We start from the raw sequence: 27,102 nt of genomic DNA on the forward strand, positions 1-27,102 counted from the left end.
AGGTGGAGCCGGACACCTTCCTGGAGGCAGCGCTGGGCTCGTGTGGGTAAGTGGGCTCCCTGGACGGCTGTCCTCACGGCTGCAGCCCCGGCCTCGGGGTCTCGAGGGGCTGGCGGGTGGCTCTTGGTCCAGATCTGCCTTTGGCTCCAGGGCCGCCCCCGCCACACCCCAGCAGCCCCAGACCATAAGCGAACCCCCGAGAACACACACACAGACGGTGTCTCAGCTCCTGGGCCCGAAGGGACCCTGACAGGAGACATTTTCCCATCAGTCCTGAGCCCAACGGAGCCACGATGCTGCGCCCCCTCGCAGGGGAACACATGGGGTAGGGCGTCTAACTTCCAGAAGCCCCACTGTGCAGGGGTGCCCAGCGGGGACACTGGCTGGACGGTCCCTGAAAAGTCACAGGACCGACTGTACACGCTCAACACAATTCACCCAAAGTGGACACGACCCTCCTGGGGCTGGGAGGGAGGGGCACCGTGGGGGGAGCAGCTGCTGAGCCCCCACTTCTCACAGTCGAGGGCCAACAGGAAACACCCGCTTCTCAGCCATAAATCCTACAGCTGCTTGGCCCCAAGAGCGGCTTCCTTGGGGGGCGAGGGGGCAGTCGGTGAGCCTGATGGCTCTGCAGTCACCCCGGAAGGCACGGCCCACACCTGCCGAGCTCTGTCCGGACTCCTTTACAACAGGGGGGGCTCTACCCGCCCTCTGGGGGCTGCTCCTCAGCCTCACCAGCGGCGTTAGTAACCCACAGGAACCGCCCCGCGGGCCGGGGCACCGCGACGGCCCCGCCGCGTCAGCCTACGTGGCCCCCCTGCCTTCCGTCCTTCTTGGGACCAGCACTCTCCTGCCGATGGCATCTGGGCGCTGACGGGGAGGACAGCCACCCCCAGGGCTGCCAGCCCAGCGGCCCTGACGACCTGGGAGAACCAGGGACCTGCAGGCAGACCTCCCACAAGGACTCACCCGGGCTCATCAAAGCGCCCCCTCTGGCCGGCACGGGGACCCCAGGAACTGCCTGGATCTAGAGCTTGGCCCCACACCCAGTGATGCCAGGGCCGCTGCGGAGCACAGCACTGCATCCCATGGGGCCTCAGGGAGGAAGGAGGCCTCAGGCCAGTGCCCACGAGGAGGATGCCTGGCTCTCTCCTCAACGTTTCCACGAACAGGCAACAAGGACCCGTTCCCACCACCTTTTTTTTTTGGCTGCTCCTGCAGCTCAGGATGTTCTCAGGCCAGGGATCAAACCCACGCCACTGCACTGACCTGAGCAGGTGCACTGACAACGCCAGATCCCGGACCAGCTTCACCACCAGGGAACTCCTCACACTTCCCTTTTTGATTTGGCTGCCAGGGAACTCAGCTACATTCTTGATCAGCCAATCTGCCCTTCTTTGCACCCCGGCAGCCACTCACGATCCGCCCGCACGACCCACAGGCAGAGAACGAATCACAGGAGAGGCACGGCCTCTGGGGGCCAGTTTTTACTGAAAATACTCAGCTTTCCCTTATAATTGGCCAGCAAGGCCCATGAGCCACAGCCCAGGCCCTCGGTGAACACAGGGACGGACACAGCTGGCAGGAAGGGCTGACGCCAGCCAGCCTCCAAGACATCCTGGTAGAAAAATAGACACGTCCCCCAATAAGCCCCTCCTCGGGGGCTGGAGGGCCACTGGGAGGCCAGGTGGTTTGAGTGAGCGCCTTCCGCTGTGAAGGGGCTCAGCCGCCATCCCTATGGGGTGAGCTGGCTGAGCTGGAGCGAGAGGCAGTCCTTCCGAGAGCCAGGGGTCAGGGGGACCGGGGACCCCGCCCCTGGAGCCCGAGAGGCGCAGGCCCACCCGAGCTCCCCTAGGAGAGCAGCTGCAGCACCTGGCGGGCACGCTGGGTCTTCCCCAGCAGCGAGGCCTCCGCGCCGGCCCCCGCCTGGTCCAGCTCCCGCATCAGCGCCTCGGCCTTCTGCACAGTCAGCTCACGGGCCCGGCCCTGGAGCCCCTCCAGGTAGGCCAGCAGCGTGGGGAAGTGCTCCTCGGAGACCTGCAGGGGAGAGAACGTGTGGTCAGGGGCCGTGCGGACGGCCTGGGGGACCAGCCGGGTTCAGTGTGCTCAGCTGCACCCGCACCCCCTGCCCGGTCACCACAGGACCACAGGGCCAGGAGCTGGAACAGGCAGCTGGCCGCGTGTGTCCTCTTCCAGCCGCTGCTGTTTCCCCCAGGTGCCAGGCTCTGGCTTGTGCTAGAGGCTGGCAGACATCAATTTTCACGCCTTCCTGAAAAGCTACCAAAACAACAGAAAGCAGATCGATTTTTTTTTTTTTTTTTTGGTCTTTTTTAGGGCCACACCCACAGCATATGGAGCTTCCCAGGCTAGGGGTCGAATTGGAGCTGCAGCCACCAGCCTGCGCCAGAGCCAGGGCAACGCGGGATCCGAGCCGCATCTGCGACCTACACCACAGCTCATGGCAACGGCAGATCCTTAACCCACGGAGCGAGGCCAGGGATCGAACATGCAACCTCATGGCTCCTAGTCGGATTTGTTAACCACTGAGCTACATGGGAACTCCAAAAGCAGATAGATTTTTACAGAGATAGAGCTCTGAGGACAAAGAGAAAAAAGACAATGGTGGCAACGTCTAGGGGCTGAAAACGAGTCAGTAGGCCTGCGGAAGATGAGGCTTGAGCTGAGAAACCCCGATTATGCTGCAGGCTCCACCGCCCCGACCCTGCTGCCCCCAGGGCTCCAGAACCAGCTGTGCAGTCACTTTCAGGAGTGAGAATAAAGACGGGGCTGAAAACGGGTGGCTGGAAGTTCACTGAAAAAGCAGTGAGCAGAGTCCCCGCTGTGGCGTCACCAGATTGGCAGCATCTTGGGAGCACTGGTTTGATCCCTAGCCTGGCACAGCGGTCGGTTAAGGATCTGGCACTGCCACACGGGCGGCTTAGGTCGCAACTGCAGCTCGGATCTGATCCCTGGCTGGGGAGCTCCCTGTGCTGCGGGGAGGCCAAAGCAGCAGCCACACACACGAACTTCAAAACCCACTAGAAAGCTGCGTCGGTCAGGACGGCGGAGCCCTAGGCGTCCGCACACACGCGGACCAGGGACAGGACTGAGAGTCCGTGGCCAGGCGACCTCTGAGGGCTGCCAAGGCCAGATAAGGGGGAGTCCTCTTTTCAACAGGTGGTGTTGGGACAGCTGGACGCCCATGAGCAAAGCGAGCTGACCCTCACGCCACGTGCGAAAGTTAACGCAAAGTGGATCCAAGTCCTGGAAGAAAGAGCTAAAACTAAGACCCTTAGAATCTAGGAAATAAAACCCAGGGGAGAACATCTTTGTGGCCTTGGATTCCTCGGTCTCAGCTCCGACAGCAAAAGCACCAGCAGCTAGAAGAGCCCAGAGACGCTGGACCTCACCACAAGCCAGAGCTCGTCACAGCAGTGGATGTCACGGTGTGCAAATCCCAGCTCCAAGAAACTCACTAAGCGGCTGGGGTGCAGAGCCCAACCCTCTGAGGGCCGCGGAGGCCGCGGGTGCGGGGCTCCAGGCGGGCGAGTCCAAGGGGAGCCGGCGTCGAGAGGGTCTGTGTGCTGGAGGCGCCCCCCCCCCCCCCCCGATGTTGGCAGCTCTGCGGCAAGACTAGAAGCTTCTCTTCTAGAATCTGAGAAATACAAGAGAGAAGCCCCAGAGAAGCTGACACTGGGGGCTGGGCCCAGCCCCTGCCCACGCCGCACGGAAGCCGGGGGCCCCTGGGCCGGCCAGGCTTTGAGGCTCCCCCTAGGACACGTGGGCCCCACAGGGCACCAGATGTTGGAGCAAAGTCTCTGATTTCGAAACCAGAGGTCACACAGACCAACAGACCACAAGCAACGTGGGTGAAACGGGGCCGCACAGGAAGAGAGACGTCTTGAACGTGTACCCGGCTCTCAGGGCGAGACCTGGGAAACAAGAGGGAGCTGCCGCCTGGCGGGTGGGAGGCCGAGTCCTGACCTGACTGCGGTCCCGACCTTCGCCCTGGGCCTGACCTCAGCGTCCTGCCCTCCGCCGAGGCCCTGACCTCTGCCGCGGTCGGCTCTCACCTGTCTTCTTTGCCGAAAGGCTCCTGCCGGAGCCTCGGCCTGCTCTGCAGCGCCCTTACCCCGAGGGAGACGAGCTCTCTGAACGTCCCCGAGGCGGCCCCTGACCGGAGCCTGCGGGCGGTGGCTTCACTTTCCCGGTGAGACTGCTGACGGCTCAGGTTTTCCTGCTGGTCTGTTTTCTGGGTCACGGTGCTTTGGGTCCGGACGGAGACCGTGAGCTCCGCTCTGCTCTCGCCACTAAGTCTTTGGTTGGTTCCGGGTTAAGGTTGGCACCTGACGCGACGAGGGGCCGCCTTCATTCTCTAGGTGGGGGCGGTGGCGGAGAGGGAGGCGCCGAGAGCCCCAGGCTGGCGGGCAGGTCTCAGGCCCGCCAGGAGCAGCCAGGCCACGACCGGTTTTACAGCGAGAACAAACGTCTCTGGGGACTGTCCCTTCTCTGGGTTCCCAGGAAGGAGCCAGAGACCCCTCTGTCCACAGAGGCCGGGGCCAGAGCAGCACAGGACCCCGGCCCCATCCTGACCCTGCTGAGCCCCCAGGAAACATCTGCTGAATGAGGACGCAAAGTTCCCAGCACTCCAGACCCATGGGCAGCCAGGTGCCCGCAGCCCAAGGTTTTCTGACGGCCCGGCTGGGCCGTGTGAGCCCGTCCCTGACCTCAGGGGCTCACCCCCCTCAGGGGCTCACTCACACTGGCTACCGCGCCCTCGCAGCTGCCCATCCAGACGCAGTCCCATCTCCCAGGGCAGCGCTGGAGGCCGGGTTCTGAGAGGGCACCTGCTGTACCCCGTCGTCCAGGCTGCCAGGCTGGGGGCCCGGGGGTCAGCGGAAGCAGACGAGTCCCATTCCCGGGGGGTCACATCGCAGCAGGGCAGACGGAGGAGAAGGACCGCAGGTGCGGGGAGGGGCTGGGTGCCAAGACCACCCGCTGGGGGAAGAGCTGTCTTCTTCTTTTGCTTTTTGTCCTTTCAGGGCCGCACCCGCGGGATGTGGAGGTTCCCGGGCTAGGGGTCACATCGGAGCTACAGGTGACAGACTACGCCAGAGCCACAGCAATGCCAGGTCCGAGCCGCGTCTGCGACCTACACCACAGCTCACGGCAATGGCGGATCCTTCACCCACGGAGCGAGGCCAGGGATCAAACCTGCAACCTCACGGTTCCCAGTCGGATCCGTTTCCACGGAGCCACGACGGGGACTCCGGAAGCACCGTCCTCAGGCCACGCTGCTGGGACCACAGCATGGCCTCGCGCTGGCGACACCAAGATCACGCGACATTCGGAAGCGACTGTGAGGCGACCAGAGGCTGAACGTGAGGACGGAAACTAGAAACCCCTTGGAAGAAAGCGGGGGTAAACCGCCCCGCCCCGGATCAGGCAGCAGTGGCCTCTCGGCAATGTCGCAAACACACAAGCAACCAAAGAAAACACGGGAAAATCAGACTCCATCAAAACTGAAAGCTCCCTAGGACACACGCCAGGTGGTCTCGAGTGGCCGGGGGCAACCAGGCAGCAGAGGGGCTCTGGCAGGGGCAGGTGGCTTGGTGGGCGGTCAGTCTAGCCAGCTGTCACCCCAAGCCCTCAGTCCTGGGAGAGAGGGGTCCAGGGAACGGAGACCCGGGGTGTGGGGAGGCCAGGCCTCTGCCCGCGGCTCTTGCAGACGCCTCACGGTCTGTCCCCTCAGCCTGGGACGTGGGGACAGATGTCTGAGGACCACAGGGAGGAGGGGCGGGTGCCCCGAGCCGAGTGGAGAGTGGACGTGGCAGGACGGCGGGGACCCGGGGAGGGGACCACGCTGACGAGGGTACCGCGCGGCTCCACAGGGAGGCAGCCAGGCTCTTCCTTGGCGGGGACACGACAAAGGACACAGAAAAGCCCCATCTGGCCAGCATCACAGCAACACTGACCCAGACAGGGCCACAGAGGGACAGGAGAGCTGATGAGTACAGGGCAGCGACCCCACAGACGCGAGCTCGTCCCCGGGGGAGTCGGTAACGTTACAGAAAAGCCACCAGCAGAGTCACGTGATTGGTGTCACCATCAAGCCATCACAGATGTCCCCACCCGGGCGTGGACAGGCCCAACCCAGCTCGCTGGCCCGACAACTGCCCTCTCGGAGCAGGTAGGGCCACGAGGGTCAGTGGACGAGCAACGATCCGGACCAGAGGATGCTGGGGGGGCGGGGGGAGGGCAGACGCCGGGCGAGTGTGATTCTCGACGGGTCCCCCCGCAACCAGGACGTCACCGAGGGTCGGAGCTGGTGGTGGCCACGTGGTGTGGAGCCCTGGCTGAGGCCGGCGTGTGGGAGACGCACGCGGCAGTGCCTGGGGTGACCGGCCCCCAGCCTCAGCCTCAGCCCCACACCCCGCCGGGCCTCCAGGGCTTCCGGCGGTGCTGCCACATCCGCAGCCTCCTGGGCTCAGAGTCCGGCCACCGGGCAAACCCAGCAGGGTTCCGACCCCACCCCAAGCGGGTTCCTCCTGAGCCCGGGCTTCGTCTCCGTAAGGATGGCCGGGGGCCACGGCCACGGCCTCTTTGTAATCCGAGCCGGGGCTGGGCCTCGAGAGGAACGGGCCGAGGAAGGAGCTGTGCGGCCGGGCCCAGGGGCCGGGGGTAGAGGGAGGCCAGGCGCAGAGGGGCCGGGCGCCCAGGCCACTGTGCCGGATGGGGCCTGCCCACCCCACCACTGGGCGACCTGAGCCCCGAGGGTGCCCCCCGCCCCAGCACACCCACCTGGTCCCTGTCGTACATGTGCACCAGCAGCCAGGTCTGCCTCGTCTTCTGAAACCTCCAGTCCTCGCGCTTCTGGGCCCAGCTGGGGAAGCAAGGACAGGACGTCTCAGCGCCGGGACACGAGGAGCAGGAGGGCGCCTGCGCCGACTGGCCTGGGGGGGCCCTTCCCCGGCTGGGCGCAGGGCATCCAGGCCCAGAACCTTCCCCGCCCGAGGGCGGCTCAGAGGCCCCACGCCGGGGACGACGTGTCGCCGCCACACACCTGCGGGGCCCTCGGCCAGGCGCCCCCCCCCCCCCCCAGCACGAGCAGCAAAGGCACTCGCGCTTCACCGTAGGAGGCTCACAGGAGCCCCTGGAGCCCGCATCAGTCCTCCTGGAAGGGCCACCCGCCCCCGGAAGGGCACAAGGATGAGAGGACAAGCCCGGGGAGGCTGGGAGCCTCGACCCCGAGGACCACGCCGGCCTGCACGTCCCACCCAGGGGCCGAGGACACCAGGACGAAGCCCGCTGGCCACGCAGAGCCTGGACTGGCGGGGTCGGGGGCAGAGGAAGTGGGCAGCACAGGGCGCCAGTGCCAAGCGGAGATGGGAACGCCGGGACGGGGAAGGTAGGTGGGGTCCGGGCGGTGTGCGGTGAGGGGGGGCGCACAGAGACCCTTCTCCAGGGCCCAGGTGCACCCAGGAGGGTGGTCCCGCCCTGCCCCAGGAGGTCGCACACGTCCAGCCGCTCCAAGGACTGCAAGAGAGCAAAGGACCAGTTCACAGCTCTGGCTATGGCTGAGGGGCGGGGGTGGCACCGGTCTGCCCAGCAGGTGTGAGCCCTGCCAGGCCCAGTGGGGTCACCAGGCTTGGGTGAGACACCAGGTCTACCAAGGGGGAGCGGGCGGAACCCGGGTTGCCCGTGACTCCTCGGTGGCTCAGCCATTCCAGGAATCCAGAAGATTCTGCTTCATCCAGAGCCCAGGGGCGGCTGGGCATCACCCCTTCATAGAACACAGGGCTCTGGGACGCCCCCGTCCCCACGGTGCCCTTCCTGCCTGTCACGGGGTTCACACGGGGCAACACTTTTGCCCCGCCGGCTCTCCCGGGATCCCCTGGAGAGCGCCCAGCCACCCTGTTCCTGGACCCGGCTCAAGGCTCAAAGCCCAGCCTTGGCTGCATCCCCAGGATTCCAGGAAAGAAGACGAGTTCTAGGGGGAGGTGCGGGGTCTGCGTGGTGACGGTGATGACACCAGTGGTGGCGGCAGTGACGATGCCTAGAGTGGCTGTGATGGTGGTGGTGATGCAGGTGACAGCGGGGATGAGACTGTGGGGACGACGGTGGCGAGGAGGCAGTGGGGGCGAGGAGGGGGCGAGGAGGGCACCGGGGGTGAGGAGGGGGCAAGGAGGGCAGTGGGGGCGAGGAGGGCAGTGGGGGCGAGGAGGGGGCGAGGAGGGCAGTGGGGGCGAGGAGGGCACCGGGGGCGAGGAGGGGGCGAGGAGGGCAGTGGGGGCGAGGAGGGGGCGAGGAGGGCAGTGGGGGCGAGGAGGGGGCGAGGAGGGCAGTGGGGGTGGTGACAGTGGCGGTGATGGTCCCACTGGTGCCACCCTCCTGGTGTGCAGGGTGCGGCTTTCGAGGCACCTGCGAAGCCACTGTTTTGTCAGGTTCTCAGCACGGAGGGAGCAGGAGACCCCCGCCCCATTCTGTTGACCTGAGAGGCAGGTGCAGAGGGTGGCCTTGCCCAAGTGCTCACAGCCGCGAGCCCTGCCTGGGGGGCGTCTCAGGACACCCCCACCCTCGCGCTGCAGACTGCGGTCTCGGCCCCCCCAGGCACCTCGCTGCTTGTGGCCACACCGGCCAACCGACCACCTGGCCTGCAGCCCCACTGCTCAGCCCGGGCCCCCCTCTGCAGCGCAGATGTGGCTCTGCGGAGTGCCAGCTCCGGTGTCTGAGGACACTCCTTGGGGTTCAGCCATGTCCCTGCTTCAGAGGACATTCCTCTGTACCCCCCAGGGGGGACTGAGCCCTAGGACAGCCAGTTAGCACGTCACGGCCGCCCACGGCCAACTGCACACGAAGTCCCAATCCTTCCAGAGGCTCAAGGGCACTTGCATAGCCCAGCTGGGGGCGCCAATGGTGCCCTTGCTGCGTGCCCACAAGTGCTGGGCCACCACTCACAGCCAAGTGGCCTGGTCACCAACCTGCCCTGGCCTGGCTGAACTCTCCCCAGCAGAAATTTCTGGTCCTAAGCCCGGCCGTGCCTGAGCACCTCCTCCAGGAAGCCCTCCTTGGCTTCTCGACTGTCAAGCCCCTTCCGCACCTCATTCGCCATCGCCTTGGTCCCTGATGGCTGAGGCTCGTGCCTGCCCCCACCAACCCCGTGTGCCAAGCTCACCACTTGCCCAGGGTGGATACTCCTCAGATGTTCTCTGCCAGAGGCCCCGACAGCAGGGTGGACCAACGGGCTTGGGGGCTTGGCCTCCCCGCAGCTGAGCTCAGCTAGCTGGTCTCACGGCAGGTGCTGGCTCTCGGGGCTCCGGCTCGCAAACCCACTGTAGCCTTGGGCGTGGGCAGCGGGTGGGTGGGTGGGGGGTGCCCCTGCCGAGGCCGTGTCGGGACCCTGTTGGCGACTCCTTGTTTGACGGCGCTGACTCCCGTCTGATCAGGCCCAGCAGCGGCAGGACGGCGAGGGCTGTGGGCGGTGCGTGGATCTGGCCTTGCCTCCCGTGACCCCGCTCCCAGCGCGGCCTGCATCTCGGGAAGGACACCAGGACCCTACCCCACCCAGGGGCCCGTGGAGCAGCGGCTGCGAGACGCACTGTTCCGGGAAGGGGGCGTCCTCCACTGCACCTTCCAGGACCTTCCTTGTCCCCCTGGCGTCCAAAGGAGACCCCAGCGACCCCAGCGACTGCCGGGCCACGGCCCCCATCCCCACACCTGGCCTCCTCTGCCCGTGGCCTGCCGCCCTTCTGTCTCCAAGGCCACCCGTCGGGGCTCACCCACCGCGTGGGGGTGGGCACGCGGAGAAGACGGCTTTCTGGGGAGCCTTGTGTTCTGGGCCCAGGCTGCCTGCAGCCTCCACGGATCCTGGGGGCGGGGGCACCCAGTAAGCCATCCCCTTGGGCAGGGCGCATTACTGGGGTGTCGTGTGGTCCTCCAGAGGCTGGAGGAAGGTGAGAGCAATGGCCACAGTCAGTGGCCTCCTGGGGACAAGCGTCGGGGGCACTAGCTCTGTTCTGCCACGTGGTGGGCTATTTCTGAGGTGAGACCCCTTAGTTCCTGCCTGTCCTGCTTCTGTCTCTGCGCAGCCTCAGGGATCTTGCGAGAAGCTCAAGACGGGGTGGAGGGCAGGCTGACGTTTCGAGTCACCTGTGTGTTCCCGGGCCCCTCAACACCCCTGCACCCCAGCGGTCTGTCCGGGCAGCACCCACAGCCGGCCTTGCAGGCAGAGGACGCGGCTCCCACGCACAGGAATCCACCGTCCCTCGGTCCCTTTAGGGAGCACGCAGGTCACTTCTCAAGGTGGCCTGCGGGGAGGTGCGGGGCAGGTGCAGGGACCGGGGCCCGCCTCCCGGCCGTGCTGCCTCCCGTCCCTCGGCCTGGCTGAGAGTTGCTCCTGCCACCCCCCGAGGGCTGGTTCTGGCCCCAGAACCACCCAGAGTGAGCCTGGCCGGCCAGCCGCCGGGCTCTGCCCGCCTACCAGGCCAGGAAGTCTGGCCAGCCCAGCGGGGGAGAGGACACGCTGGGCGGTGTCCATCTCTGTGTCGCCGACACTGGCTGGCGGGTTACCACCCCCGAGCAAGAGTCCAAGCCGGTGCCCACGCCTGCCCTCGAGAGGAAGTGGGGACCCTCTGACCGAAAGCCTCTGCTCCCCCCATCAGGGAAAAGGGTCTCGGCACCAGCCAGAGGGGGTGTCCACACCCACCAGCCTTCAACTCTGGGCTTTGCTTTGGGAAGAAACCTGACGTCACTGAGGAAACATCTGGTGGCCCTTTAGTCACTTGTGGGGTGCGGCGGCTGGGCTGGCACAAGCAAAGGCCGCCCCCCGACGGCCCTGCCACGGGGACCAGGGCCCGCCAGCCGTCTTCACGGGGGCAGCAGGGGAAGACGAGGTCACTGCCTGCAACTGCGACCGAGGACCTTAAGGGCTCTGGAAGGTCAGTGTGACACCTGAGCTGCCGCCGTCAACCACACGGACCACCCACCGCAGGCTCCTGCCAGGACGTGGCCTAGAAGGATTCACGGCCCCAACACCCCGGCTGGGGGTCTCTGCACCCGAGGGCAGTGGGGAGCTCGTCCTGCCCTCCAGGCGCCTGGCAGCCCGCGCGCCCGCGACCGCCTCAAAGCCAGAGTGGGGAGGCCCGGCCCTGCGGGCGCCCGGGCACCACGAGTGCCCACAGGGCCCGGAATCCGAGTCCTTCAGGCCAAGGTTTGTGGACGGGGTCAGGGCCCTGGCGCAGTTCCAGCTGGCGCCCTCGGGTCCCTGGTGGCTGCTCGTCCCCAGCGTGGGCTGAGTAACAGCCTGCATCTGCGCAGACCCTCGGCTCTCTCCTGTGGCCGCCTGACCCCGCGGACCAGCGGGTAGAGCCACTGGCTAGCTGTCCCCCCAGAGCCACGGCAAGTCCCAGGGAGCAGGCCCTGTCTTCCTGTCACTGCAGGGGCCACGTCCTGTGCGCATCACAGATACACCGGGTGACGCCTCGGGGGCGGGGAGGGGCACTCAGCTGACAACTGGATCCTATGAATTCACGTCTTAAAACTGTACAGAAAAAAAAAAAAAAAAATGGAGTTCCCGTTGTGGTTTAGTGGTTAGCCAATCTGACTAGCATCCATGAGGATGCAGGTTTGATCCCTGGCCTCGCTCCGTGGGTTAAGAATCCAGCGTTGCCGTGAGCTGTGCTGTAGGTCGCAGACGCGGCTCGGATCCTGCGTGGCTGTGGCTGTGGTGCAGGCTGGCGGCTGCAGCTCTGATTCGACCCCTAGCCTGGGACCCTCCATATGCTGTGGGTGCGGCCCTAAAAAACAGAAACCAACCAAACAAAACAAAACACTGTACAGACTAGAAGACCACTTGACCCCTGCAAAGGTGGCTGTCATCACAAAATCAGATGCTAATGGGTGCTGGGACCCTCCGCCACTGGGGACGTGAGACAGTGCCGCTGCCGGAAGACACGGTCCTCAGACAGTGGTCACTGCAGGCCCTTCCCTGATGCGCCCAGGAGATACGGCCACGCGGCCACATGGCGACCTACACACGCATGTCCACGGCAGCTCTGCTCACGGCAAACAACCCCAAGGTCCCTGAGCCGCTACACGGACGCACGTGGTGCATGACACACACGGCACATGGATGCACACATGGCACGTGGACACACGTGGTGCATGACACACACAGGAGCGTGGACACACATGGTGGAAGATTCTCGGGCCACGAAAGCAATGAGGCGCCAACATGCGCGGCAATGGGGGTGAACCTCAAAAACGTTCCACTAAGCGAAAGGAGCCAGTCCCCAAAGTCCACGTTGTGGGTGACTCGGTCACCTGACTGTCCAGAACGACAACCCCAGAGGGACGCAGAGGGGACCCTGTGGCTGCGGGTCCAAAGTCAGTGGTGGTGATGGCTTCACAGCTCCGTGAACACACCAGGACCGCCAAACAGCTCACTTTCCACGAGCAGACACATGGCACGCAGTTTCTATCTTGATAAAGCTGTTCCCCCAAAGACACAATCAGGGCGCTTAGAGGGGCGGCCTGGGGAGCCTCTGCTCACTGGCCCACTGGGTGCAGGGGGCACATCCGGAGAAAGTGTTACCCCGTTTCCTGGAGGAGGAAGCAGGTGCACAGAACGCTGCGTCCCCGTGACCTCGCACAGAAACTGGGTGCCTCCCCAGAACTCACTTCCCGGGGTTTCTAGGGGCTTTTGGACGCGGCTGTTGGCGCATCTGCAGGGCTGTTGGCGCCTCTGACTCTCAGGGGGAGGGGTCTCCTGGGCCCACCCCGGGGGCCCCAACATCTGCTGAGAGGGTACCCAGCTGCACACCCAGCCCCTCCCGGGACAGCAGGGACCCACAGGGACAGCCGCCAGCCCCCTCACCCGCACAGGTAGTCCAGGGCCAGCTCGGCCCCCGAGGGCCTGGCTGGCGGGCTCCAGGCCGCAGGGATGCCGGCCTCGCGCAGCAGCCTGCGCGCCTCCTTCTTCCGCTCCTTCTTCAGCTTCCTGTCCAGGACCCTCTGCTCCTCTGGGGACACAGCTCCCTGGAAGGCAGGGGGGCGGCATCAGTGCCACAGGAAGAGGCTGCACCCGAACCCCGCGGCTCCTATGACCCGTGCTGGGCCCCGTCCCCGGGCCCCTCCTCACACCTGCACCCCAGGAGTCCTGCGGGGGGGCGGCCTGCGCCCGCAAGGACCCCAGACCCTGCCTGTGCGCACGGCTGGGGCAGTGGCCGCACTGGTGTCTGGAGCCCGCAGCTCTGCGGGCAGCAGGCGGTGCCCAAGTCTCTCTCTGCGTGGGGAGGGGGCCTGTGAGGCACCCTCCCCGCCCCCCCCAAGCAAACCAAACAAGAGCGGAGTCCAAGGACTCCCTGGCCTTCCTGGAAATGGTGATGCCAGCGTGACCGTGGTGACCCAGGCGCAGAGGCCACGGGGCCGGCCTGGGGGACCGAATGGAGGCCCCGCCACGCACCCCGGTGTCCAGGGCCCCCGCCCTGGAGAGCACACGGCCCAGCAGACCCCTCACCAACGCCCATCCCTGACAATCCTGTGCGCCCACCCTGCACCCACGCCTTCCGGAATCTTCCAAAACTCGAGAGGGGCTCTGCACAGCCCCTCCCTCCTCCCCCAAACCAGCTGGGAGCCACGGCAGCCGGGACCGGGATGCGGCCCCCGCCCAGGCGGCGCCTGCGGAGGACGGGCTCTGGGCTCCTCTCCAGGAGGAGGGTGCTGCCTGAGGGCCCAGCCGCGTCTCCGGGGACGTCCAGAGGGTCCGGTGTCAGGGACCGAGCTCGGCCGCGAGGCCCGGAACCCGGCAGCCACAGAACCTGCTTCCGTGAGTCACTCTTGCTTCGCCCGCAGCGCCCGACGCGGCAGCGGTGGCCGCCCTCGTCCGTGGCCCGAGGAGCCGCCGGAGCCACCAGGGCCCTCGGGGCCGCGCCAGACGCCAGGGGTGGGTGGAGGGGGCGGCTGGGGGACCGGGGCGGGGGCAGGGCAGCCTCGGGGCTGATGGGACTCTCGCGGGGCCGGACACGCAGACCCACGGGCGACGCCTCCTGCATTTGAAGCGCTGGCCATTCCCAACGATGCGGATCACGGGCGAGCCCGCCGCCGTGCGCACCAGCGAGGAAGCCGGCACCCCGACCCCGGCTCCGCAGCCCTGACGCCCCCCCACCCCCGACCCCGGGTGAGCCTGTGTGGGACCCGCTTCCTTTTCCTGACTCGCTAGGCCTGAGGGTGGCCGTGCCTGCCGCCAGCCCCTCCACGGAGGAGCAGCCTCACCTGGGGTGGGAGGTGGGCACGTGGGCCCCACCGCTGGGCCCTGGGAGGGGTCAAGTCCTAAGCAGCAAGGAGGCTGAGGGGTGCAGGGCGCCCGCGGCCAAGCCTGGGGCCGACACGCCCAGTGGCTCTGTGGTGCTGTGCCCGTGCAGGGGGGGTGTAGGGGGGAGATGGGCGGGTGGAAGAACCCAGAGCTACCTGGGGTGTCCGGGGTCCGGGATGGGGTGGGGGCGCCTGCTGGGAAGGCTGAGAGGAGACGGCCCAGGGCGGCATCATTGTCAGCTGGCCCCGAACTTGCTGGGGCTGCGGTTCACGAAGCAGGAGCGGACAGCAAACCACTCGCTTGTGGGCACCGTGGGGCGAGAAGGGCTCCAGGGAGCCGGCTCCTTCCTGGGGCACTGGGTCCCAGAAGCAGCAGAGTCACCCCAAGGGGCCCCCAGAAAAGCAGCTCCAGGAGAATGGGACCCCCCCACAGGCAGGCCGCTTCCAAGGTGCCCTCCCCACTGCCCACCCACCCACAGGGCCAGACGGGCCCTGCAGCCCCAGCACGGCCTCCACCGTGGCCAGCAGTCCTGGGTCTTCCCCCGACCTTCGAGGCCAGGGAACACGTGGTGGCCTGGACACACCCATCCCTGGCTACCACTTGCCTTGCGCCCAGGGGTCTGGGGCCCAGATGGCAGCGCCCTGATGCCCCCGTCACTGAGCCGTGTCCACACCGGCCTCGAGGCAGGCAGAACCCTAACTCGGGTGGCCAGTGTAGGAGCAGGGCTTCGATGCCTTCTTTGATGTGGCCCTTGATTGACATTTGTGGCGCAAGGGCTCCAGAGAGTAATCCCCACAGGCCTTGCTTTACCGTAGGAAACACTGTGCCTTCCGCACAGGCCGTGTTCACTCTGGGAACCGGGCCTTCCCCACATGCCCCTTCACCTCTAGCCCGCGCCTCAACTGACAGAAAAGGCAGGAGAGGAATGGTGACTTAGCCCAAGGGCAGAGGAGGACAAAGACACCACGAAACTTACGGGACGTGTCCCCTGAGACCCCTCTTGGATCCGGACTGACAGAGCGAACAGGCAGAGGCCAGCGGGAGAAAGCCACAACCTTCTGGACGCGGGTACTCACCCCCATCTTTAAGGGATAAAAACCCCTATAGGACGACAGAGCGGGGGCGGCAGGGGGCTCTCTCCTCCCCCCGCCCAGCTTCCCTGGGAGCCATTTGCTTCCCTGCAATAAAGACGCGGCGCAGCTTGCCTGCTGCCTGTGTGTTTGCAACGTTCATTCTCTGGCTGCGTGAACAAGACCCTGGACTCCGGTGACATAGTTCTGGCATCACTGTGGCCCCGTCGGAGCCCTGGGGCTCAGACACCCAGCACCCTGCGGGGACCCATCCAAGGTCCCCAGGAAGCTGCTGGCATCAAAGCAGGGAGCCTGTGCCAGAGGGGCCTGGGGTCAGGGTGACCAGACACACAGTGACACGCCCCGCCCTGCACACCTGAGGCCCAGGGTGGCCTGGCTGGTCTCCCCGCCATCTCGGGCCCCGGTGAGAAAGGGGTGGGGGTGAGGCACGTGCCTGGAGGGGGAAGAACCCGCCACCCACTCATTCCTCAGAGCCTTTTGTTTGTGGCAGCAGAAAGGGTCGTTTTCTCTTTTAGGGCCACACCTGTGGCCCATGAAGGTTCCCAGGCTAGGGGTCGAACAGGAGTTACAGCTGCCAGCCTACACCACAGCCACGCCGGATCTGAGCCGCATTTTTGACCTACACCACAGCTACAGCCCCGCGGGATCCCCAACCCACTGAGCAAGGTCAGGGATCAAACCTGCGTCCTCACGGCTGCTAGTCGGGTTCGTTTCCACGGCACAACAGGAACTCCCGGAAGTGGTTTCAAGCAGCATTGGACTAAGTGTGTGGGATCCAGCTCTTTTGTTTTTTTAAATTTTTTTTGTTTTTTTGTTTTGCTTTATCTAGGGCCGCTCCCACGGCACGTGGAGGTTCCCAGGCTAGGGGTCGAATCGGAGCTGTAGCCGTCGGCCTAAGCCAGAGCCACAGCAACGTAGGATCCAAGCTGCGTCTGCGACCTACACCACAGCTCACGGCCATGCCAGATCCTTCACCCACTGAGCAAGGGCAGGGACTGAACCCGCAACCTCATGGTTCCTAGTCGGATTCGTTAACCACTGTGCTACAACGGGAACTCCCCAGCTCCTCTTTTATCACCCTGAGCCACAAGAGGCACGCTGACCAAGAGCCTGGCCTTGGCAGGAGCCAGCAGCGTGGGGAGCGGGACCCCGGGGGGCCGGATGCTTGCCCATGGCTGCCGGGGTGGGGCTGGCCACCGGCAGGGCAGCCTCTCCAACCTGCCCCACGCATCCAGGAAGACACATCAACCGCCAGGCCTGCAGAGCCAGGGGATCAGGAAAACCTGCCTAAAACCGTCAGTCAAGCACGAGCCTGAACGTGGGACCAGCCGTGAGGGGTGACCTTGCCCCGGAGCCGCGGGGGGGCAGGGGCCCGAGGAGCCGCCTGCCTTCTCCCTTGCAGGCCTGGGCGGCACGAGGGCTCCGGCCACTCAGCTCAGCTGTCTGCTGGTCCCAAAGGGCACAGCGACGCCGCAGAGCTGGTCAGAGCCCGGGTGGCCTCCAGGTTCTCCCGGCCCAGGGCAGAGATCGCTAACCAGGGCTGCAGTTCAGACCCGCCAGGGCCGGCCGCTCTCCGGGAAGCCGCATGGCCCCGGCGGACGCCCGGAGCCCGGCAGAGGTCGGGGCGGGAGCGGCTCTGGGGACCGGGCTCTGCAGGACGGGCACCTGCGAGGAGGCCGGCCCCAGCCCGCGAGGGCCCTCTTCCTTCCGGTTCTGAGGCCAGGCGTCAGTGGGCAGGAAGGCCAGTCCCCAGCAGCAGGCGACTCCTTGGAGACACTGCTCCCGCTCGAAAACAAAACCGTCCCCAGGCAGTCACGCAATTATTAAAACCCAAAAGACGGACTCAGGGTAGCCAGTTATTTTTTCTTCTTCTAAAAATGAGGAGGAACAAAAGACAGCGTGTTTGCCACAGTATTTTAATCCAACCGTGCACTGGGAAGTAACGAGACCCAGCTCGGGAGGCAGCAGACACCGGGAGCCGTCCCCCCGCTTCCCCTTCCCCGGGGCCCGAGGGCACCGTGGGCAGACACCCAGGTTTCGGTGACGCTTGATGATGCGAAACATGCGGGAACGAACTGTGAGGTCCTTAAAGGCTAACGCCCAACCTCTGAGTGACGCCCAGGTCCCTCTGCTGCTCAGGAACATGGAATAGGAAGCCCCCCCGCCCCGCTTCTGTTCGCAGAACACCCAGCTTAACGCCAAAACAATTCCAAACAACGTGCAGAGATGCAGGATGCTGCTGGGGGCGCCGGGCAGCTGCAGGCACGGTGCCCTCCGGAGGTACCCGCTGGGCTGGCGCTGGTGCAGAGGCAGACACGGGCTCTGGCCTCGAGGAGCTCACGGCCCAAGGTAAGTGAGCTCCTGGAGGACAGGGACGGCGGCTGCCCCGGGCCCGAGGTCCTAGTTCAGGGCAGAGCAGGGCCACTCCATCCAGACACTGCCCAGACCGACGGTCTTCTAAGGAGAGAACCGGGACAGACACGGGCGCACACACGGGGACGGGGACCCGAACCCAGAGCACAGCCTGCGCTTCGTGGACACCCCTGTGGCAGATCAGGGAGGAGACGCTGAGCTATCCCCACACCAGGCACAAGCTTGTGCCCACCACGGGCCCCGCCGGGCTGCCGGGATCTGCTGCCACCGTCCACAGCGGAAGGAAACAATGAACCGTAGTCAGAGGCAGTAGATAAGTTACTGCTCCTTTTTCACAAATTTTTCTTTGACTGTGCCCACGGCATGTGGAAAATCCTGGGCCAGGCTGAACCCACACCACAGCAGCGACCGGAGCCTTGGCAGTGGCGTCGGATCCTTAACCCACTGCGCCACGAGGGAGCTCCAAGACTGACTTTTCCTGCTTTGATTTTGCGAGATGGGGCCTCTCGCAAGAACCCCCGGCCCGGCGCCTCCTGAGGACGGCTGTCGGCTCCCCCGTCCTTTAGAGCCCACTGCCCTGGTGGGCCCGCCTTGCGGTCAGCCTTGGATCATGTGACCAAACCACTGCCATCTTCCCAGAAAGAGGCACGGATGCCCCAGCGAGGGAGCCGAGCCGCTCGGTTCCAGAGCAGGTGCGGGTCTCGCCACAGCCTGGCACAGAGAGAGGCCTGGGGGGCCGGCCCTGCACAGGGGAACCTGCCCCTTTCTGGGCTGAGACACAGCCCTTGTCAGAACCCAGCTCCAGGACAAAGGCTCCAGGCCCCGCTCCACACTCAGCAAGCTTGGGCGCGTGGGTGACCAGAAGCCTTAGCGCTTGTTCTGCTGCTCCTGGGATCCAGGGACTGAAGAGAAGTTTCTCGGCTGCCGCCGTGCACTGCAAAAGCCAGGAGACACGATACAGAAGTCAGGGTGGGAAGCCCCGCAGGCAACAACCTGCCTACTACCCTTCCAAGGTCCCCAGGGCTTTAGCCTGGATGGCGCGGGACCCCACGACTCGGCCAAGGCTGCTGGGACCAGCTTCCCGTGTCCTCTGGACAGAGCGGGCCCGGCCAGCACGGCCAGCCTCCTGCACGCCGCAGGCCGGCAAGGTGAGCGCAGGGATGGCGAGCTCCCGGCAGGAACCCTCTTTACAAGGATCAGACTCGGTTTCTGGGAACAAAGTCCCGAGTCTGCAGCTTGCTACCCCTCAGAACCAGGCGCCGCTCACAGGCTGTGCACGCTGGCCTGTCCCTGGGCGGACAGGAGGAGCAAAGCCAGGCCAGGGCTCTGGGGAGCGCCCCCACAGGTGACACGGAGGGGGGCACAGGCAGAGCCCCAGGAATGCACGGCCAAAGCAGGAGGCAGAGTACACACCCCCTCCCCAGCTCGCAGCAGGGAGGGGGCACCAGAGGCCCAGGGCACGGCGTCCACCGGCAGCGCCCCTAGTCGTGCGGGTCAGCGTCCAGGACAAGCCTGTGCCTGCAACGAGCGGGGCTGAGGCGCTGCCTGAGCCCGTGGATGTGCGCGGCAGGACAGCAGAGGTGGAGCCGACACAGGTCTGGGCGGGGGGGGACCCCACAGGCTGCTGGTGCAGGGCGCTCATCTGCTGAGAGGTGGGGGCGTCGTCTGCAGGGCCAGAGGTCTCAATGACATCACAGGACACGTGGCCAAGGGGGGCCGGGGGACAGGAGAGGGCCCATGTCACCAGGTGAGACCACCCTGCAGTGGTTCTGCTTCCACAGAGGCTACGCTGCTCCCCCAGGAGCCGGGGGCCAAGCATTTACAGGCGTGGCTTTTGTTTGCCCACTTGAAGGGGAACCTGGCTCCTTCACACCCAGTCTTCAAGGCCTTCTGAGAAGAGGACGAGGCTGGATGAGGCTGCCTGGGCGGCCAGCCCTCCGCAGGCTCCCTACTGCCCCCTGCAGACCTTCACAGCCCCCCCCACCCGCCTGAGGCGCCGGGGTCTCCTGCGGCCAAGCCCTCCCAGGATCCTGCTAAGCCTCTGGGCTGGTTTCACCCACATCCAGGTGGCTGTCCTCCGCGGGAGCTGAGACATGCACACCAGGACCCCTAGAGCTCTGCCTGGGTGTCAGGCCCGCGCCCCGCGGGGTCGACAGCCTCGCTCAGAATGTCCCAGGTCCCGGGAGGCACAGGGCACACCCGCAGCGCCGGCCCCCTGGCCTGAGTTGGGAGAAGGCCTTGGGGGGGGGGGCACGCCCACCTCCTCCCACCGAGAACCAGCCTTCCTTTCACCCCTGGAACCCGGACCAAGAGGCGCCCGGCTGCACGCAGCTTTTAACGTGGAAACACGGCTCTGGCGGGCTGACAGGCAGCGCGGGCAGAGCCCGGGTGGAATACTGAGCACAGGAAGCGTGAGTCTAGAAATAACACCCAACACACACTAGGCTTCCTTCCCAACGCCTTCCAACGTTTAACTGACAGCGAACGTGACAGCAACGGCCCCTCCGTTGTAATGAAAATCAGATTCTTCACGTTTAAAAACACAAACCACAAAGCCACAAAGACCTTTCTCCCCCTCACTTGAGGTGGATCCTGGGGGCACCAGGAACAGGTACTTGGGGCAGCCCACTCACAGCATCCCACGCTGCTAACTTGAAAGCAAAAACCCCCACAAAACCCCAAAACACCCAACTATTTTTTGCACAAGATTTTCAATTACACTTTCACCTGCGCCCACCGAGCAGCACCTGCACTGCCCTGGTCCTCAGGGGCTTCTGGGCACCCCCCCGCCCCCCCATCAGGAGACAAAACTGCACCCCTGGGCACAAAGCAGCAGAGGTGCTGGGGCCGGGTCCTAACCCACTTCCACGTGGCAGCCCAGCAAGCACCGGGCTGCAGGCCGTTCAGGGAAAAAAACAAAACACAAGGCGTTACTGGCTCCCAGACGAAGAAACTGCAAAACTCAAAGGCTTCATTAAAGGGGTATAAACGACCTCCATTCCGGCACCTTCGTTCGTTGTTAAACGCAATTTCCAAACTCATTTGCATCACACCAGGAAGCTAGCGACGGGCTGAATTTTTCCCGCTTGGAGAGAATTCCTGGGTGTAACGATCAATTTTAGCAAATCACGAAGCCAAGTGATGTTACTCACAGCCAAGTAATTTCACAAGCAAAACGGTAAATGCCCTTGTGGGTTCGGCCCCCAAACCCTGACATTTAACGAGCTCTGAGGGGCGGGGGCCGCAAAGGTCCCGAATGTGGGTCGCAAGCGGATGACGGCCTCACCCGGGGAGGGGGCAGGGACGTGGTCCGGGCCACTCCTCCCGTTTACGGGGAGCGGGCAGCGGGCCTGGTCCGCCGGGGGTCAGCTCGCCCGGGGACTGGCCGCGCGTCGTGTCTCGGAGCCCCCGGCCACCGCAGCCTGGCCTCGGTGCACGACCCCGGGCCTGGGGAGCGGGGCGCTCTGCACTGTCTTCTCCAAGTGGGGACCAGAGGGGCCGGGCCCCGCCTCCCGGGGTCGCGGGTCTCCAGGGCGCCGCCCGCCCCCCGCCCGGCCCCGCCGGCCCCGCCGGCCCGACCCCCACCCACCCCGCCGGCCCGAGCGCACTGACCTCCGCGTCCCAGGCCGCCAGGTGTGCCCGCGGCCCGCGGCAACGCCCGGCCCGCCGCAGCCCCCGCGCACTGCGCATGTCAGGCCGGCCCGGCTCGGCTGGAACCAGATCCAGCCGGCTGGGCGGTGACGCAAGCACGACGGGGCGTGTGGGCGGGGCTCCCGGCTGGGCGGGGCCAGCCCAGCACGTGGGCCGGGACCCCCAGACCCAGGCGGGAGCTGCTGGGCGAGGGGTGGCGGGGCGGCGAGGGGTGGCGGGGCGGCGAGGGGTGGCGGGGCGGCGAGGGGTGGCGGGGCGGCGAGGGGTGGCGGGGCGGCGAGGGGTGGCGGGGCGGCGAGGGGTGGCGGGGCGGCGAGGGGTGACGCGCCGGGGCTGGCAGCGCCCACCGGGCCAAGTGACGCCGGACGGAGGCTCAGGGCCGCTTCTCAGCCTCCTACTGGCTGACCGAGCCCTTGTCCAGGGGTCTGCCTGCGGTCAAGCCCTGTCTCCAACTCGTCCTCACTGCAGACCCCCAGTTACCCCTCATCTTCAGGGAAGCCTTCTCTGCCTCCCTCCCAGAACACCCCCCGAGTTCTCTGATCAAAGCCGGGACCCGCCGCCTGTGGGCTCCATCGCGGTCACTTCAGTGGGCGAGTGGCGCAGCTTGCTTTATTAAATGCTCTTCCGGCGCTTGTGCCCCTTCCCCTAAGACAAGACCGCTGATCAGCTGTGACAGTGCAAAGAAAACACCCCAGAAGCCCCGAGCCGGTGCCACGGGCCCAAGGCCCACAGCAGGCTCTGCAGGAGGGGGGGGGGTTCCGGGTGGGGGGGTGCTCTGTATTCTCAGCATGAGGACTGGCCGTCCTCTGGCTGCCGCCGCCGGGTGTTCCCCTCCCGCTTTGGGTGTGGGTGTCCCAGCTTCACAGCCCGATAAGGATCTGCGAAGCCCCAGAGCCAAGCCTGCATCTTTTTTGTGTTTTTCCTCTGGCCACCTCCCCACCACCCACAGGCCAATCCACACACCCACGCTTGCTTGCTTGCTCAATAGTGGGGGGTGGGGTGGGGTGGGGGCAGGAACCACCTGCAGAGGGACTGCAGAGGCCTCCCAGAGCCGGAGGAAAGTGGAGGGCAGGGCCGGGACTCTGTGCTGGGCGGTCTCGCCTCTGCGATGGAAAGTGGAGGGCAGGGCCGGGACTCTGTGCTGGGCGGTCTCGCCTCTGCGATGCTGTTTAACCCCTAGCACGCGGGCGTCAGCGCTCTGGCCTTACAGATAAGGGAACCAGGCCTTGGAGGTGTTAACAGTTTTCGGGATTTTGCCAGTTTCTCGGAAGGGACACCGTTTGGGGTCTTCTGAGTCACAGTGTATTTCCTCCGCCCACGAGCCCCCGATCGAGTTTCTTCAGGCCATTATCTCGTCCTGGTGACTTTAATGGGCAGCCTGGGAGACAGAGAGCCCAGCCGGGGGAGAGCTGGCCTGGGGCCGGTGGGGGAGGGGCAGCGGTGCTGGCGCCAACACCGCAGTGAGGACTGCACCCCAGGGGGAGCTTCCTGCCCGACGCTATCTCATCTCCCGCTCCCAGCCACCCTGTTATCTGCACTTTGCAGATGAAGAGACGGAGGCGCAGCGAGTGTGTGCACTGGGTCAGGTCTGCCTGCTCACCACCCAGCTCCTTCCCAGGCCCCTGTCTGCCCAAGGACCCGCCTGCAAGGTACCTGCTGTCCCCGCAAGGCCTCACAGAGGCCTGGGGGCTGGGCAGGTGGAGAAGACCCCCAGCAGGGGCTGCCAGCCCAGGTCTGAGAGCATCAGGCACAGGGCTGCTAGCTGCACCCCCGGGCTCACTGTAGGGACCCCAAGAGAAAGGGCACCGAGTCCACCCCCCTGGGGACTTTTGCCCACAAGGTCCAGCTGGTGGAGTGGAACAGTGTGGTCGAGAGACCTGCCCACCGTGTGACCCTGGCAGCAGCACAGGGTCCGCCCTGAGGGACCCCAGGCAGCCGGGCTCAGCGCCCCGGTCAGGAAGACGGTCTGCGGCCGATGGGGTGAACTCCACGTGCTTGTTAAGCGGCATCTTCACACGAAGCGCCGAGCTCAGTGTGGGGGACACAGCAGGCAAAATGCCCCCACAGACACGGCTCGAGGCCCCCAGACCTCATACACTGCAGTCCTCCCAACCCCTCAACCCCCGGGTGATGGTGTTAGGAGGGGGGGGGGGGCCTCTGGGAGGTGATCAGATCATGGGCTGGGGGGGCTTGGGAGTCAGTGCCCTCATCAGAGAGACCCAGAGCGCCCCCCACCAAGACCACGTGAGGGCGCAGCGAGAAGGCGGCCTCTGAACAGGAAGAGGGCCCTCGCTGGACACCAGATCCGCTGGCGCCTGGATCTTGGCCTTCCGCCTCCAGAACGGAGAATACATTTGTTATTTATAAGCCCCCCAGGCTGTGGTATTTTGTTACAACAGCCTGAACTAAGGCGCCTCCCCATAGTGAGATTTCATTAGAAGGCTAATTAAGGAGGAACATTGGGGGGGTGGACAGAGAGTAGGTTTATGTTTTTATGTTGTTGTTGTTTGGCTTTTTGGTCCTTTTTTTTAGGGCCGCACCTGCAGCACATGGAGGTTCCCGGGCTAGGGGGTCACATCGGAGCTACAGGTGCTAGCCCACGCCACAGCCACAGCAACGCCGGATCCGAGCCACGTCTATGACCTAGACACAGCTTGTGATAACGCCGGATCCTTAACCCACTGAGCGAGGCCAGGGATCGAACCCTTGTCCTCATGGATGCTAGTTGGGTTCTCAACCCCTGAGCCACGCGGGAACTCCCGTTTATGTTGTGTAATTTTAAATGGTTGGAGGAAGACAGAGGTCAAGGAAAATGACATCAGGAAGGTGACACCTGAGACCCAGAGGTGAGGGCACAGCCTTTGGATGTTTGGGAGGCAGGCGGTCCCAGCCAAGGGCACAGCAAGCACCCAAGTCCTGGGGGGCGGGGGGTAGGGCGGGCACAGAGACCCGCGTGAGGCAGAGGCAGCAGCAGGGAGTAGCGGGGAGGGAGAGGAGCCGCCAAGCCGGTGTTCTAGAAGCACCAAGGTGCCCCCAAACCTTCCCCAGAATCGGTAAGATGAGCTTTCACACGGGGTACCCACCCCCAAAATCTCTGGATCACTGACTCATAGGAAAGAATAAACACGTCCCACGCAGACAGAGTAAGCGGAACGACTGGCTGATGGGCGGCCTCAGTCCCCGCAGGCCACCGAGCCGCTGGAACACCCGCCTGGAGGCTGACCATCTGGGCGCAGCTCACCAAGTTCCCGCACAAACCACTTTCCTCCCGCTCGCCCCGCCACCAGGTACGGCCTGGTTTGGAAGCGCTTGGCGGACAGAACGTGTGAGTGGGGCGGGGGGGGGGGTGCGGGGGGAGCCCGGCCTCCGGGGACCAGGTGCAGCCAGCCCGCCAGCCCTGCCAGAGACCCCACCACAGGGCCTCGCTGTCACCGAAGCCTCGAGAGGCCCGACTCCAGAACCTTGTGCACCCGCCCAAACGGTGTCGGTGGAATTCCATCAAAGACGGGCAGAAGAATCAATGCTAATTTTATACACAATAGCTTCCGGAGAATGGAAGCGTTCTGGTTCTCCTTCGTTCTGTGAGGCCAGTATTCACCTCGACAGCAAAACCAGACAAAAACAGTATCCGAGAAAAGGAGTTCCTGCTGTGGCTTAGCGGTCACGAACCTAAACAGTCTCTATGGGGACACGGGATCAATCCTGGCCTCGCTCAGCGGGTCAAGGATCCGGCGTGGCTGGGGGCTGAGGTGTAGGCCACAGACGCAGCTCGGATCTGGCACTGCTGTGGCTGTGGTGTAGCCCGGCAGCTACAGCTCTGATTCGACCCCTAGCCTGGGAACCTCCATGTGCCGCGGGTACAGCCCTAAAAAGAAAAAAGAAAAAAAAAAGAGAGAGAGAAAGGAAGAAAAGTGCAGATCAAAATCTCTCATAAATGTAAACGCAAAAAGCCTGTTCACGATGCATGACATGAGTGACACGCCGTCACCAAGAGGAGCTTATTCCAGAGGTGAGAGCCGGTCCCGTCGTCAAGATCAGTCCACGCAACCCACCGTACCCACAGGCGAGGAAGGGTCCCCTCACCATAGCAATTGGCAAAATTGCAGAGAAAGCATCTGGCAACATTCGAACCTCACTCACGATACACCTTCTCAGAAAGCAGGAGAGAGTGGAGGCGACCTGGTGAATAACGTGTCAACCCGCCCCTGCCCCCGAGACGGGGACCCCGGCGGGGAGAGCCGCTGCCCCACCGCGGTTCCGCGTCGCACTCAGGGGCCAGCCGGTGCAGTAGAGCAAGAAGGCAGAGACTGCAGACCGCAGACTGGAAGGAAGAAATGATACAACCGCCTCTGTTTACAGCTGGCGTAACGGTCTCCTTAGAAGGTCCCAAGGAACCCACCCAGTGACCCCGAGGCCTCCTCGGTGAGCTCAGCCAGACTTCAGCATACAAGACGAACGCTCCCCTTCAGCCGCGTTTCCACGCGATGGCCACGGACGCCTGGAAACGTGCACGGTGCCAGTGTGATGTGGGTGCAGGGAGCGCCACGGATGAACAGAGGCCCCAGCAGCGGTCCGACACGGGCAATTCGGTTTTTGGCAAACGTGCAAAAGCGATTCAGTGGAGAAGAGTCTTTTCAACCAGCGGTGCTGCAGCGATGGGACACACACAGGCAACAGAGGGAGCCGTGAGCCAAAGGAGATGCACAGCAAGTAAGCCCGTGAGAAGATGCTCCAGCCCGTAGGTCATCAGGGAGGGGCACGGGCAGAGAGCAATTCCGCCCGTCAGAATGGACAAAACGGGGAACGCTGACCCCGCAAATGCTGGCAAGGATGTGGAGCAGTGGGAACTCTCATCCGTGTCTGCTGGGAATGCAAACGGGCACACCCATTTCCAGAGGACAGTCCGGTGGTTTCTTAAAAACTAAGCAGTCTCTTATCACGTGACCCAGCAACTGTGGGCTTTGGTATCCACCCAAAGGAGTTGAGAGATTACACAAAAATCTGCACCTGAAGCGTTCCCGTCGTGGCTCAGTGGTCCGCGAACCCCTCTAGTATCCATGAGAACGCGGGTTTGATCCCTGGCCTCGCTCCGTGGGTCAAGGATGCGCCGTGGCTGTGAGCTGTGGTGTAGGTCGCAGATGTGGCCTGGATCCCCTGTTGCTGTGGCTCTGGCCTCGGCGGGCAGCTATAGGTCCAATTGGACCCCTAGCCTGGGAACCTCCACAGGCCAAGGGTTCGGCCTTAAAAAGACATTAAAAAAAAAATCTGCACATCAGCGCTGACAGCTTTACTCACAATTGCCAGTACCCGGAAGCACGCAAGGCGCCCTTCAAGAGGCGATGGGTAAATAAACTGGGACCCGTCCGGACCGTGGAGTGTCGCTTAGCGCTCGGAGGAGTGAGCTAGAGCCACAGACGACCTGGAGGGACCTCGCATGTGCATCCCCAGGTGAAAGAAGCCAGTCCGAGAAGCCCACGTGCTGTGTGATTCCAACAACGTGACACTCTGGAAAAGGCACAACTAGGGAGCCAGTAAAAGGATCAGGGCGGCAAAGCCACACGGCGTGGAAGTCCACCCAGCAGCCGAGGCCCAGACACGGACACGCGGAGGAGTCCACGGCGTCAGGATGCGTGAAACGGCCCAACCCCAGAGGACAGCTGCGGTAGGGTTCCATCA

The 27,102-nt window shown here is 64.7% G+C and overlaps 2 protein-coding genes, 1 long non-coding RNA gene and 1 other non-coding gene across 8 annotated transcripts in view; 2 read left to right on the forward strand and 2 right to left on the reverse strand.

Annotated features, from left to right (window-relative positions):
• Positions 1-1,453: 1,453 nt before the first annotated feature.
• Positions 1,454-27,102, reverse strand: part of C3H7orf50 (chromosome 3 C7orf50 homolog) — a 94,794-nt gene continuing 69,145 nt past the window's right edge. The window contains exons 1-4 of one of the 3 annotated variants that reach the window (XM_085016293.1): positions 21,388-21,493; positions 12,875-13,035; positions 6,802-6,883; positions 1,454-2,037 (exon numbers count right to left, since the gene is read on the reverse strand). In XM_085016293.1, coding sequence (XP_084872419.1) covers positions 1,852-2,037; positions 6,802-6,883; positions 12,875-13,035; positions 21,388-21,465 — 507 coding nt within the window. In that variant the 5' untranslated portion in view covers positions 21,466-21,493 and the 3' untranslated portion in view covers positions 1,454-1,851. Of the gene's footprint in view, positions 2,038-6,801; positions 6,884-12,874; positions 13,036-21,387; positions 21,494-27,102 lie in introns of those variants that run through there. The other 2 variants (XM_013987679.3, XM_085016294.1) reach the window with 2 other exon arrangements.
• On the forward strand, positions 8,329-11,566 carry LOC146404309 (uncharacterized). Its single transcript, XR_014839925.1, has 2 exons — positions 8,329-9,298; positions 9,447-11,566. It is a non-coding gene; the product is annotated as an uncharacterized LOC146404309 (long non-coding RNA).
• On the forward strand, positions 13,403-15,541 carry LOC146404310 (uncharacterized). 3 transcript variants are annotated; one of them, XM_085016296.1, is made up of 3 exons: positions 13,403-13,825; positions 14,028-14,176; positions 15,202-15,541. In XM_085016296.1, the coding sequence occupies exons 1-3, from the start codon at positions 13,654-13,656 to the stop codon at positions 15,241-15,243; spliced, it is 363 nt and encodes a 120-aa protein (XP_084872422.1). In that variant the 5' UTR covers positions 13,403-13,653; the 3' UTR covers positions 15,244-15,541. The 3 variants fall into 3 exon arrangements, with proteins under 3 accessions (XP_084872422.1, XP_084872423.1, XP_084872421.1); XM_085016297.1 differs by having other exon boundaries at positions 13,417-13,825; positions 14,058-14,176; XM_085016295.1 differs by having other exon boundaries at positions 13,504-13,942; positions 14,058-14,176; positions 15,202-15,391.
• MIR339-1 (microRNA mir-339-1) lies at positions 17,708-17,787 on the reverse strand. Its single transcript, NR_038564.1, has one exon. It is a non-coding gene; the product is annotated as a microRNA mir-339-1 (primary transcript).

This window comes from Sus scrofa, chromosome 3, assembly GCF_054392235.1.
Source record: "Sus scrofa isolate SSC_HxYL_T2T_F1_AM1 chromosome 3, Sscrofa_HxYL_maternal_Yorkshire_Landrace_v2.0, whole genome shotgun sequence".
Lineage (NCBI taxonomy): Eukaryota > Metazoa > Chordata > Mammalia > Artiodactyla > Suidae > Sus > Sus scrofa.

Coding starts and splice junctions, on each gene's coding strand:
- LOC146404310 (XM_085016295.1), top strand. CDS start 13,654: ATGCGGCCCCCGCCCAGGCGGCGCCTGCGGAGGACGGGCTCTGGGCTC. Junction 13,943..14,057: donor GGCCGCGCCAGACGCCAGGG/GTGGGTGGAGGG, acceptor CTGCATTTGAAG/CGCTGGCCATTCCCAACGAT. Junction 14,177..15,201: donor CCCCCCACCCCCGACCCCGG/GTGAGCCTGTGT, acceptor CTTCACCTCTAG/CCCGCGCCTCAACTGACAGA.